Source organism: Streptopelia decaocto, assembly GCF_964273445.1.
Source record: "Streptopelia decaocto genome assembly, chromosome: 1".
Lineage (NCBI taxonomy): Eukaryota > Metazoa > Chordata > Aves > Columbiformes > Columbidae > Streptopelia > Streptopelia decaocto.
In genome coordinates this window covers 33,073,606-33,087,919 of record NC_138663.1, presented here as the reverse complement: position 1 = coordinate 33,087,919, position 14,314 = coordinate 33,073,606, and the positions used below count along the sequence as shown (strand labels likewise).

The window sequence follows — 14,314 nt, the reverse complement described above, 5'->3', positions numbered from 1 at the left end:
TATTCCTATCTTGCAACTGAAATCCCAGAACCAATTTTTGTTCTGCCTAATATGGATGGACAGACAGATTGCATATTCATGGGGATGAATTAACTGTCCAGTTGTCCCACTGAAGTCCCAGTGCTCTGTTTGACTCACTCTTCGTCGAAGGACCAGCAAGTGTTGGTGGCCCAGATTCTTCTGAAATGGCATTTGCTAGTGTCTGCCAGCAGTGAAAGGCATGCAGGTATTTCCAAATTACCATCAAATGATCAAGTGGAGGTGCATGTATGTGGGGGGTATTTGTCAGTGCTTCCCTTTTTGGAGGAAATCAGTTGCTGCTCATATTCTTTTACTACAGTGAATTGAGCATCAGTGTTAGAAGCAACATATCTGGTGAGGGGAGATGGGATTCAGAGTGCTCCCTGGGAAATTCTTTCAGCTGATGGTGTTGCAAGTGCTGAATATGAACTGTCAAAACTCTGAGCTGATGCACTAAACAGATCACATCTGAAGGGCGTCTCACTGAGGCAAAGATCAATCAAGGCTTGGGCAGAATTGGTTTCACAGTTAAATGTTATATGTGTTTTAAATCGAGCAAGTTCTGATTTCACTCTAGCCTGTTAAAACTTACACCATTTCACAGCCTCCAAATCTCTTAACACCTCTTACCAGTATTCTTACTCCACAGCTAGAAAAAAGTTTCAGTATGCCAGATAAAACATTCTTTACTTGAAAATGCTGATCAAGCTTTCTTAAAAACCCTAAAAGTATACATGTGAATTTTGAATTATACCTAAAATAGTGTGATTCAGTTAGTCAGAATGGATCTAGGCCCGTGACACATACAGCCTTGATTCCTCTCATTTTAAGCTATTTAAAGTAGACGTTTCCTTTCAGACCATACTGTGAAAACTTTGTAAGGTAGAAGCAGCACCTGCTATGAATACAAAAATATTATATATTTACAGTGCCAGTCTTTTCTATGTGAAGGATGAAGCAGTGAGTATTCGTTTTCTTCAGATGATGTGGGCACACTAGTTAGAAAATAACAAAGAGAGCACAAGTTGCATGCAAAATCCCCAGCAGATGTTTGAAGTGCTTCATGACAAGCACATTGCAGAGATGTGAGGCATAGAATGCATCTGGTATTACGGAGTGATGTGATAGATACTGATGGCACCTCACAGTTAAAACCAGCAACATATTACTTCGGCTTGAAAAACAAGACCCAGTAGATGACCTTGCAGCGTGGTTGTAGGGCATCTGAGATATTTCCTATGTATGGCATTTTGAGACTATAGTTCCAGGCTGTAGAGTGTTATGAAGGGCATTTGTTGGGATCCTGGGGCTGGGGAGAGTTCAGGTACTTCAAATTGCAAACTGCAGTTAAAAAAGCCAACTCTTCAGAGGCCATTAACAATGCAGATACTTATACTGGCTGGGTACCTCTCTGTTTAGTCTGGCAACATCTCAATGCTAATGTAACACAGAATCCATCAGGGAAAGGAAGAAAGGGCTGAGGCTCAGTACTGGCTTTGTTACGGGAGCTGCAGACTCCTGTGCCCTCAGGCTGTGCTGCTGACACAGGGATCTCACTCATCTTGCCTATTGGAGATCCTCCAGACTGGTCTGAATGCAGATCTTGAAAGGCTGTTCTCAAGGTTAGGCACTCAAAGGAGCTTCTCTGGTACCTTACAAGAAGGTGCCAGTTCCTTTTCTAGGTCTGACGCTTGTTTTTTTATCACAAATGATGCGGATTATGACACTCTACATCAGGCACAGCCACACTCATGTTTTATCGTGTGTAAACGACTGTGAGACTGTGAACATGAGAGGCCAGCCTGCTCCTCCATGGACATCATATAACATTGCTAAAAGCTGGATTTGCTGGCCACACCTGTGTCAGCACTTACACTTCGGTTGTACAGATTTATAGTATGAAATTATTTTCTAAAAGTTCTCTTGTTTTTATTGATTCTTTGCCAAACAGGAACTAATCGTGACGATCTGCTGAGGAGAGTGGGACTGCTGTAAGGCACAAAACTGCATTACTGACTTCAGTGTCAGAACAGTAGTACAATGGTCAAATGTCACTCTTGAGCTGCGGAAATACATCAGATTTGTTTTATCCGCTGGGATTTACTAGTACTGAGTTTTAAATACCAGTTGCCATCACTGTAGCCACACTGCTCCTCTGAGAAATATATGTTCCACAGTCAAAAGACTGACATAAATTAAGTACATTCACATGCTTCAGCACCCTCCACCAATAAGACTGTTACTGATTTTCACAAACTAGAAGGAAAGACAAACGAATTTCAAGCAAGTTAGCTGTGCCTTAAGAAGGGACTAGAGAGGAATTAGGGTCCAATTAACTTGAGACTTAGCTTTGCACCATTGGGAGACCAAAAGGCCCCTGTATGGAATTTCCATTGACTGCAGAAGCCATTAATGACTGTTAAGTTACATGCCTGACTGCTGCTGTGTAAGATAAACCACGGTATGTAAACCTGGATCTGAGATGCTCCCCGTGCAGGCTTGCACCTAAATTAATAGCCAGAAAATGGCAACTCCCAGTCCTTGGTTTCCTATAGATACTGGTTATAATTCTAAGCAATGAAGCTGGGCATGGTGGATGAGCACATCTCAACAGTGACCCTCCAGCACTCACCCAAGCACATAGACAACTTGCCTTTTGTGAACATCCAACCCTCGAGGAATTATTGAGTTTTTCCAAGCCATTTTTAATTTGCCTGTCAACATTTGAATGTAATATGAGGTAGGTGAATGTTAACGCGTATCATTCAAAGAAGGCCGTTTCCATTTGTTTCTGCTTTTCTATCATATGGGTTTAGATAAGACTTAAACTACAAGTGAAATCTGTCACTTAATCTGTCACACAAACATCAGCACGTATCAGAGTCTGTCTAAATTGAAGATACACTATCAAAACCATTTAGCACTATGAAAAGAACAAAACGAATTTTCAGTCACTGAGAGTGTCTCTGTCATATCCTTCTCATTCTGAAAAAAAAAAAAAAAGTTAGGACAAGAAAATCTTAATGCACAAAAGCAACTTCTAATAACTGAAAAAATGAATTGAACCATACAAAATGTCAATGTTGTGGGGCTATCCTGCAACGTTTCGTGGAATAAGGTCTGAAGAACAATGGAGATCTTTTTAATTCTTAAAATCATTTGGCTGACAATGAAAGTAAATTGAAACAGGTTGTTCCACAAATGGAAATTACACCATAACTTACCTATAACATACATTGTTACAGGTCATTGCATGTGAGCCTAGCACTTAACTGGAAGACAATCCTAATTTTCTGATTTTCCATTAATTTGCGAAGTTGTTTCTCCTAAATTGGTATTACAGATGCCGATGATGCATTCTCAAACTCCAAAGCATTTGATTGTAGTTTACAATTTTACATTTTAAAATATTCCTAACTAGTTTTGCTGCTGTCTCGGAGAGCAATCCTGCAGGAGGTGAAGTATTCCCCTGTGTAAAAGCAACCAGCACTGGTATTTCTGTTCCAGGCATCAGTGGCCACAAAGAACGAGCCCTTCTTAGCCCACTACTCAGTTGTTTTCTCAATCCCAAGAGGAAGCAAGGCGATGTCAGCAATATAGGAAGGCTTTTGTTTTACCAACTTGCCATAATTCAGCCCAAGGCAAATATTGAAATGTAACACTGATGAGTATGAATAACTATGGATAATACCTTGGTGCATTGTTGTTCATCCTGTGGCACCCGCTTCCTCGTTTTCTCTATTTTCTCATTTATCTACAGCAAAACATTCCCAGGGTTTTGCTCTTTGAAGGAGATGAGAATTATTTTTATGATCTGCTCCACTTGCGACATGTTTTCGCCCAGACCCTCAGCTGCAACCCCTGGGGTGTCTTCTCAGCTACAGAATTTTGTGGTAGCCATTCGGGTTGATTTCTGAGTCACCTTGCAACCTGCTCAGAGAGCCACAAAGCCTCCTGCTCTTGGGGAGACAGCCACTTCCCGCTGGGACTTGGCCACCTCCTGCCCACGGGGACATGGGCACCTCTCACCAGTGGGGACACAGGGAGTGGGACGGGACAGGATGGGACACTGCTGGTCCCAAAGGGAGCATCCTTCTGTCAGCCTCGTTTGGCCCGGTAACCTCTCCCATGTCCGTCACCTTTCCTGTCCGAGGAAGGACGGCTGCTGCAGATCTGCTGTGTGTGATGCCGTGTTTGCCAGAACATCTAGGGTTACACCCTAACACTGTTTTTCTCTTAAATGAATGCACCCTTGCCCAGCTTCAGGACTTCAGAGACAGGAATGACCCCTTGCTGGCAGAGGACACAAACAGCGGCGTGCTGCTGTACACGGGGGCTGCGCTATTGTAGGGATCACAGAATCACAGAATGTCGGGGATTGGAAGGGACCTCAAAAGTTCATCTAGTCCAGTCCCCCTGCCGGAGCAGGAACACCTACATGAGGTTACACAGGAATGTGTCCAGGTGGGTTTTAAATGTCTCTAGAGAAGGAGACTCCACAACCTCTCTGGGCAGCCTGTTTCAGTGTTCTGGCACCCTCACTGTGAAGAAGTTTCTTCTCATATTTAAGTGGAACCTCCTGTGTTGCAGTTTATACCCATTGCCCCTTGTCCTATCATTGGTTGTCACCGAGAAGAGCCTGGCTCCATCCTCGTGACACTCGTCCTTTATATATTTATAAACATCAATGAGGTCACCCCTCAGTCTCCTCCAAACTGAAGAGCCCCAGCTCCTTTCCTTATAAGGGAGATGCTCCACTCCCTTAATCATCTTCATGGCTCTGTGCTGGACTCTCTCCAGCAGTTCCCTGTCCTTCTGGAACTGAGGGGCCCAAAACTGGACACAACATTCCAGATGGAGTCTCACCAGGGCATCACCAGGAGATGGTTTCAATGCTGTAACCATTAATCACTGCTGCCTCTCTGTGATGGCAGATAGATGCAAGCAGAGTGGGCAAGCCTCTCTGGTTCTGTGTCTTTGCCCATAGGAACCTTCCTTTACTGTCATGAAGCTGTGTTTTGTTTCTAAAATGTCTTCAAAATTTGTGTGTGAATGCTGCTATTTTGTTAGTGTTTGTAGTATCTTACTGCTTAAGGAATGTCAGCTACTAACTTCTTTAGGGCAGGCACTAGATAACCCCTTGGCATTCCTGCCATAGCTGGCACAACAGGGACCAGAGGTGAATCATGAACACTCACAGCTTCCATCTGAGAAAGTACATCAGCTGTCTACTAGATAGTACATATCCAGTATCATTATTAAATGATCATTAGGATTTTACTTTCTATTCCGGGCAGCCTGAGCTCCAGCTACTGTCAGTAACTATCAAGATCAGAGGAGGCCAGAAAAGACCACTCAAGGATGAAATAGTCAAGAATATTAAAGATAAATCCATGTTGATTATAAATGCTCACTCAAATGGCTCATTTAGGACCTGAACACAAAGATGGTTTGCTCTATGAACACTTATCAGCACCACCCCACTACCAGGAAAATGTAATTGCTATAAAATATCTAACATCTTTCAGATTTGTATTTGCTATGGAGCTTGCCATCATTACTGTGAAACCCAAGCCCTGACTCAGCAAGTGTTATGGAAAAGAGACTTATTGCTACATAGGCCATACTCAGCCCTCAGACTGTAGTGGTATTTGGACCAGAATTCTCACTTACCTTTCATATAAAAACGTTATCTTTAGGTTTTTCCACTGAAATCAGCGAGCCATTACAGGTATAAAAGAGCATTCAAAACTAATAAAAGTGCTAGAAAATATCTTATGTGGTGTATGTGAAAGCCCATAGAAATTAGTAAGAAGTATGATATGAACATAAAAGTCTCCATGGGCCCTTCAGTTACATGAACTGATCAACAGCAATACCATTCCTCAGCATTAAGCAATATTCTGCAAGTAGAGATGTATGTAGAAATAGGGGGAAACAATTTTTTTACATAAAAATACATCTTATTTATAGTATGTAGATATATTTGTACCAAGGCTAAACAAACTGTATTTCACTTTCAGTCTATGTATATATCTAAACTATGAGAATCAGTCATAATATAGTCTGTCACAGTGTAATGTGCAAGGACATTTATTTATCTACAGCTAGACTATTCCTTTTTATCTGGTGCATTAACCCACATACACACATGATGCTTTATCTAATATTCTGCTGCACAGGTCAGCTGTGTCAAGTAGCTGCCAAAAAATTTTGAAACTACTTTCCTATAAATATTACTGTAAATATGATAATTTATAAATACGATTTTTTCATCTTTATAAACAACATGCTGGAGACTACTTATCAAGAGATTACAACCTAACAACTATTTTCTGGCATAATTCTACATTTAAGAATTTTTAAGTAGCTTTGTACTTTATTGGAGTCTCTCCTGAAACAGTGAATGAAGTCAGAGTCACTCATCATGTTTGCTTCATTACTAATGGATAAACCAGCAGCTTCAGATGATGCCATTCCATTCAATGAATTGCTGATGATCCCCATTGATTGCATCTGTATTGAAAACAGGAAAAGAAGTACAACTCGTAACTGCACACACAATGAATCTTTAAAATACTTGTGCAGAAGCCAACTGAGGCATCACTATGTTGGGCTGTTCAACTCCAGACCTTTCATGTACACACTGATGATATGTGTAAAGCTCCCTTATAGGGAATAACATTACTTTTTTATCTTAATGGTGTCTATACAACCTAAAGGCTTATTGCAAGCTAGCCTGCAATAATCTGATATACTGGAGTATAACTCCATCTGAAATTAAGTAGAGGAACTCCTGTTTGGTAATCATTATTACCTCTTGAACTAATACCGCAAATCAGTCTTGACATTTTTTAGCCATTTATTTTAATGAGTTTTATGAAGGGGAGCTTCTAATGTGAGCATTCACCAGTGCTGCTTAACCTGGTAAACTCTGCAGGCTGTTACCACCTCTCAGAGTAGGAGCTTCAAAACAGAAACAAGCTTAGAATTAGTGTCTTACAGAAAAATACAGCTGCAAAATATTGGAATGGCTTTGCATTCTATGCTTCATTTTTTAATTCTCTTTCTACCTCATGGTATGTTCATAGTACAGAGAGGTCAAAATTTCAAAGCTTTCCTTCTTAGTAATTCCTTCAAAAGTGTTTTAGAAAAATAAAATCAAGTAAATATAGCAGAAGTGTGTAGCTACTTTAGAGTTTGATGACTTGCTTCAGTTACAGAATGAAGGAAACAAAGGTCAAGATTTAAGACTGAACAATTCTGAACTTTAAGGCCATTTTAACTCAGAACCATGGTTCACCTGGAAGATGGACTTTCCATTTGTTACTCTGAGTCACCCTAATCAGGGCTGCATTTTAGAGCAGGATACAATTCCTCCTATTCTAGTGATGAGCTGCTTCTCATTTTCAATCTTGTATGCCCCACCTGTGTTCATAAAGCTGAAATGGGGTCTACTAATTTAAGATACTAATTTGTTATTCACTTTTTAGTGAAACAGACACCTTGGCAGTGTAGCCATGTCAGAGAATGGACGCACATCCCTCATTTGTTTAGCCAAAGCTACAAATACATTTAGATATGAATGCACAATAAATACAAAGATCAGGACTTCTAGCTAGTAATGAGAAGACAGAAATGGAAATAACAAGTGTCACATCTGATGATTTATGTATGATCTATCAGAATTTTGAATGGAATTTTGAAATTGTTTTGTGACTGGCATCTGACTGAAGCAATGCCACTGCTGTCTTGAAGAACTTATCCCATCTTAAAATTGTTGCCTTAGGAAGGAGCCCTTTGCAGCAGACAGATGTCATACTTGAATTAGTTAGAATGTAAATCCAAATAAAACTGAAAACAATAATTATGTGCCACAGCCTACCTACATCTTCTTCAGTGCCCTAGAAAAGTCATTACTGCCTCATAGATGAAGCTGTAAATGGCTCTAGTCTTTGTACTTGTGTCTTTCTTTCATATATTCCATATTAATAAAATATTGCTTTACATATATGGACATATATAATGCCATCTATGTATCTGACAATCCATAAACTAGGTCACATCCTTTGGCTGAAAAAATTCTGGGTCTGTAATGAAGTCCAGAGCCTCTCTTGGCATTAAGGCTCTACCCCCAGTGAGAGCTGACATTGCCTACCCCGGAGTCACTCCTGCCAAATGACTGGTATAAATAAAAGCTGTATTGAAAATCTTGCCTTTTCTGTTACTTTCTCAACTCCAGTCTTCAGCTCATGTACCATATTGCTGATTTGCTTAGCTTTGCTAAGGCTGTCGTCAGGAAGTTCTTGGTGGTGCTCAATGTGCTGGTTAAAGTGGGAAAGTGGTTCTTTCCAGGCTTGCAAAAGTTTCAGTATCAAGTGAGTTAGTTCTTCTCTCTTACAAATTAAAACAGTAAAGAGTTTCTCTGTTAGTTTGCAGCAGGTCATATGAACACTGTTAGACAGCCTCGTTGTGAAACCTCATTGGGATTACAATTTACGCCTGCAATTCAGTAGATTTCAAATATTCAGAACTTAAAGGCCACACTATCTCTGGTTATTTGCTTATATATAAGCAACACCCCAAAGTTGTATTTGTCTTGTTTTCAGCTTTCTTAGGCTCCTAAGTTCTGTAACACCTCATACTGCGAATTCAGCATTAGCAAAATGGTAGCATTCCTGTCAAACTAAACTTGTTACTGAAAATGTTTTCAGGAACACATAGATGTCTGAAGAGCCCAAGAAGCCTCATGTAGACCTCTCTGTTTGCTGTTTCCTCACTCCATCACAACCAATGTGCAAAACGTTAACATTTGTCTCCGTCTGTCTCTTCCTGGAGGCAAAATTTACTCCCACTGCTGTATCCTCGACTTTACAATCTGCTTTTTCTTTGTCTAAAGAAACTTTTCCTGCTTTCTCTAAATTAATAATGATTTTTTTCTCTTTGCTATCACATCTGTCTAAAACAATTTGCTGTTCTTTTCCCCTTACCTAACTACCGATTCGGAGATAATGACTGCTATTCCTTTCTCCTGATTGCTTTTTGTACTCTGCAGTGACACTGATTAATTTATCTGTCACATGCAGTTTTCTAAGTTTCTGTTCCACAGAGGCTGCCACAACAAAATCAAAAGGATGTCTGTCTGTCAGTCATTTGGTCAAAGTACTACTGCAATACCTCTCTTATAACTAATAAATATGATCTAAGCATTGGGAACCACATACAGCTTTTTTAGCAGAACAGACTAATGATTCATATGCAATAATTCTGTGATGTGCACCTGTTTGGGGTCAAAACTCATCAGCTTCTTCAAACTGTTGATGAAGCACTGGAGGCATAAAAAGTCCTCTGCCTGTCTCCAGGCCAGCCGGGGTGGGGGACCTCTGCAGCATGATGGGTGAGACATTTGGGGGCTCTAACGGGATGGGGGATATTTTCTCCTTTCTTCAGGGGAAGCAAAAGGGAGCGGTGTGACCCGCGGAGTTCCCTCCCGGCCTCGCAACCCCGCGGAGGTCCGCGGTGCCCCCCGCCCGCCCCGTCTCCATCCGTCGCCGCCGTCCAGCCTTACCGGGATTTTTTGGGCGTATTCTTTGCGGTTGGGGGTCAGCATCCCCGACGTGTGGCACTTGCGAGCGGACTTCCCCAGCTCGTTGTCACGGGGAGGAAAGTGTTTTTCCTACAGGGAAAGAAAACCTAAAGAAACACGGGGAACACCCCCCGGCCCCCCGCCGACAGCCGCTCCCAGGGCGGCGGGCTCCCGGTTCGCGGTGGCGGGGCCGGCCCGGCACTCACCAGCTCGGCGTAGAGCGCCGTGGAGAGGCTGTGGATTCTGCCCGAGTGCCGGATCACCCGGTCGAAGAGATCGGCCACGGTCAGGAGGTGGCAGCCGGCGTCTCCCGGGGCGCAGACCAGCAGCCACAGCAGCGCCAGCGCCGCGGCGGCACCTGCGGGGAGCCCGGCGGCGTCGGGGGGCGCGAGGTGTCGGGGGAACCTCCGGCCTGGCCTGGCCCCCTCCACCCCGCTCCTTTCCGCGCCGCCCGCCGCTCTCACCTGCCCGCCCCGCCGCCCGGGCCAGGGCCATCGCGCCGCCGAGCCCGCTGCCCAACGCGGAGCGCAGCGGCTGACATCGCCGTCGTTGCCCCCGCGTCCCCTCTTTATACCGGGTGGGGATGTGCGCGGCAGGGGGGGGATCTCCCCGTCATGACGGGTCCTTCACTGACGTGCACAGCCCACGGCCACCGTGAGCAAGCCGCCGGCAGCGGGGCTCCCGGCTCGGCGGGCGGGAGCGCCCCTCGCACCGGTGGGGCCGGTCTCCGCCCCCCGCCCCTATGGCCCACAGGACCCAGCAGAAACAGGTGTCCCGGGCTCTGCGATCTCCCGGGCTCTGTGGTGGGGATGCTACCGATCCGCGCAGCGCCTTCCCGTCCGTGTCCATGGGCAAAGCAGGCGGCTTCTGCACCAGCACAGAAGTGGCGTGGCCACGTCTGTTAACATCGGATGGAATAAATATGTGAGAACTGACAGCAGACAGACTGCTCTTTTCAGTGACAGTGGGGGGTTTACACAAGGACAGCGATGGACAACATAGGAGAGAAGTCTGACATGATGTCATTCATCTCTTAATCGTTTCTTCTAATCAGACTGTTAAGCTCTGATTTCTCTGCTCCCTTGCAGGTGTTCAGAGGTAAGTAAGACCACTGAAGGTGTGACAGCTGGTGACTGCACACTTGGTGCTGCGAGCATGCCTGAAGATGGTTGATGGTGTTCCATAAGGCTAAAAGATTAAGGGAGCAAAAGCAGCAAACACTCAGATCAGGATTCCTGAAGGACTGCAAGTCCTATGGACTCGATGGCTGTCCTCAGTTTCTGGGCATGAGATCCTTAGCAACCCTGCAAGATATACAAGGAAAACTGAGATGTTTGTCATGAGGGTCATGACTGCTGACATGTCAAACTAGGAGCTGGTTCAAGCTGACAAATGGCAGGACCTGAGCACAGGGTCTTACTTCTGTGGTTTTGGGGTTTTGACACCCTACCCCTTTGAAATCCAGTGTGAACGTCTCAGGGTCTGCTAGAGCTGCAATCAGGCACCTTCTCTGACTGTAGGTATTCAAGCTGAGGTTTGACAGGGGTCTGCCGTAACTCGTGGCTCTTAGGACACAGAGAATGAGTCAGCTCTGCTCCTCTCGTTGAAGTTTTTCACTGCCAAGGGAGCAGCCTGGTTAGAAATGAGGATCCATCTAACATGAAATTGTCACCTTTCCTCTGTGACTCCCCCAGCCACTATATGTGAGTCATATATGTTTTTCTGGCCCCTGAATCCAAATTTCTTTTATGGAAAATGGACAGACCATACCTCCACCAGAATGATGACCATCCCTCTTCCCCACCTTTTAAGGACAGCTGGGTGACCCCATCTGGAGGTGGAAGATGTGAGTTTGACTAGCTCTTGGGCAAGGAGGAAATGGCTTTGCTTGCCTGTACTCTGTGTGGATGTTAAAAAATTGATAGAAAACTCATAGAGGCAACTACTTCTCTAGCCAAGTCTTAAAAGTAATTGTAATCTGCCACTGCATTCTGCATGGAGCCAAGTGGCATTTTCAGAGGATTCACATTTTGAAAATAAGAGTTTCTCCAAGGAATTAGGTGTCAGTTTCTAGGCTCTGACTAGGTGTCTGCATGGCTATCCACTGAACTCTAAAGCCTGTCAAAACTGACACATTTTGGGACATGCACAGATTCAAAACATCGAGAGGTGAAGGCCTTTAGATCTGAAAATGCCAGCAGAATTCACTGCTAAGTAGAGGTCCTCATCTGGCTGCTCGTGCTCTCTGCCTGCGTTCTGTTTTTATATCTGTTTAAGAATTTGGCTCTTTGTTAATGGACAGATCTTTAAGTAAGGTAAAAGAGATTTCCATTTCCTTTTGCCCAAAGGAAGGTTGAAAAGACAGTACATGAGAAGGAATATTCAAATGCCTTTCTCAAACAATCTACATTGCCTTGATTCATATAGACATCCCAAAGGAAGGTTATGTCTCTCTGAGGGCTACCCACAAATCGTGTGTCCTTCCAGGGAACTTGTCTGGCTATGATATGCACTGAGATAGCCGGATTTTATTTAGTTAAGCGACTGCAACCTCTGAAAGGAATTTACTTTTTTCCTTGACTGAGTTGAATCAATATAACCAAATACTGGAATTCTCCCTACTGGGCTTGACCTCTACCAGAAATACAGCTTAGCCACCCCTTCAAACCAATACCTTTCTGAGCCCAACAGACCAAACTCACTTTTCCAAAATTTCCCGAAGTCACTTCTAAAGTTTGATAGCACCATAGGTCCATAAGAGACTTTTTATCTCTCATGCTTTGAAATTCCTAAAAGCAGTTCATTAAGATGTGCATAACGATCTACACTGTTCAGCAGAGGTTGTTCTCATTCTCTTACCTCTTCTTTATCTCTAATCAATAAAACAATGCAATTAATTTCAGTGGTTAGAGCTGCTGAGCCTGTTCTTAAAGGGGATCATACAGAAAGCCTTGGCAATAGCCCTGAGCTCTTTGGTAGCTGATAAAATCCTTCTGGCTGGTGATCCAACTGAAGGCTCAGAATATTAGTATTATTTCTGATAACTATCAGAAAATGAGCAATCATGCATATGACTGGATCCGAAAAACTTTGGTAATGTGCATATGGGAAGCATATGGATCAATGACTTATATTTATTGGCCAAGAGCCATTTTCTTTTGGTTTTCATGTGTCTTGGAGAAATCCTGACACATACAAATCTTATCCTAGAAAAGGTTACTTAAAATGCTAACACAGCTTTTGAGTTATGAAGGACCTGTGAACTTGTGCTGTGTAAAATGTAAATGACTTGCACAGCAAAAAATGCAGTGCAACTTAGAGGAAGGAATCCACAGTAAATCATGAAGTTCTATTTAAGGTTCCAGTTTCTAAAATGAATGATGTTTTGCCACCAAGTGATATATCAATGTTCAAATAATTGTTTTTCGTGGCTCTTCACTGATATTTTAAGTTTGTAGATTACACCAAACTGGAATAAGTCACTTGCATTTTAGAATTTAATGTGATCTTGAAAATTAGAGAAGTGGCCTGAAGAAAGTAGGGTATAGTTCTGTAAAGAAAAATGCAAAGTACTACACTTAGATGGGAATTTAGACTTCTCCAATACAGAAGGACGCAGCAGTTGCACAGAAGAGGATCATGACTTGTAAGAAATAACAAGCTGAATCTAAGTCAGTAGTATCTTACTGTTGCTTTGCATTGTTTATTTATTAATTTGTTTTTCAGTCTGGGGTATGCCCTTTGAAATGCTGCCTGTGAGACATGCAAACCAGTTTTTCTGCCATACCTTGCATTTGTAAGGCCTCAACCAGAACATTGTGTTCAGTGTTCGGCATCCCATTTCAGGAGATATAGAAGCCAGATGGAAAGAGCCCAGAGGAGAAGAACAAGAATGACCAAAGGTTAAAAAAAAACAACCACCCATGGCCTACAAGGGAAGACTGAAGGAAGTGGGGATGTTTATTCTCTAGCAGAGAAAGACGAGGCAAGTGTACTGTTTTCAGACGTGCAGAAGGTAGCAGCAAAGAGGCAATCAATCATTCACCACATTCATTATGGATACGTGATATAACAGGATTAAACTGCAATAAGGGAGATTTAAATAAGACATTAGAAAGGCCTTCTTAATGGTTAGAAAAGTTAAGGACTGGAACAGATTGCTCAGGGATACCGTGAAATCTCCATCATTATCTAACCTTTCCTGCAAACTTCCAGACAGCTTTGAGACAGCCTGCAATGGCTGGTGACCATCCTGCATGGGCAGGAGGATGAGTGGGCAACATCAGACCTCTCCCCCTTACAGCCTGCCACAGTTGTACAGTGCAAGACCAACTGGAGTTCATTATGTATTCAAAATCACTCCTAAATTTACATCATGAAGAACTAAAAGCTGAAATGAACAAGGTTGTTTCAACCAATACTGTCCACTATTGATTTGCCCTTTTCCTATAACGTGGCAACAGGCACATTTTATGGCATGAGGAGGGGCAAGTCACATGCTTTTGCTCTGAAAGTTAATAATACAAGCTCTTGAATAAAACAATATGGAAACTGTGTAACCTGGATCTTATAAGTGAAATGAAAAAAAAGCTGACTACCCACCTGAAGGAGTCAGTCATTTTCTGAAGGCTGGATCACAGATCTACGTTTTTCTCCAGTTCTGTAGAGAAAAAGGCATGCTTCTGCTTTTATCACTTAATGTACAAG

General features: G+C 43.0%; 1 protein-coding gene across 1 annotated transcript; it reads right to left on the bottom strand.

Moving 5' to 3' along the window:
• Positions 1–6,342: 6,342 nt before the first annotated feature.
• Positions 6,343–10,102, bottom strand: LOC309444550 (prolactin-like; the record flags this gene model as incomplete). Its single annotated transcript, XM_082062482.1, has 5 exons — positions 6,343–6,537; positions 8,238–8,417; positions 9,590–9,697; positions 9,814–9,965; positions 10,072–10,102. The coding sequence occupies 5 exons, from the start codon at positions 10,100–10,102 to the stop codon at positions 6,343–6,345; spliced, it is 666 nt and encodes a 221-aa protein (XP_081918608.1).
• Positions 10,103–14,314: the final 4,212 nt, after the last annotated feature.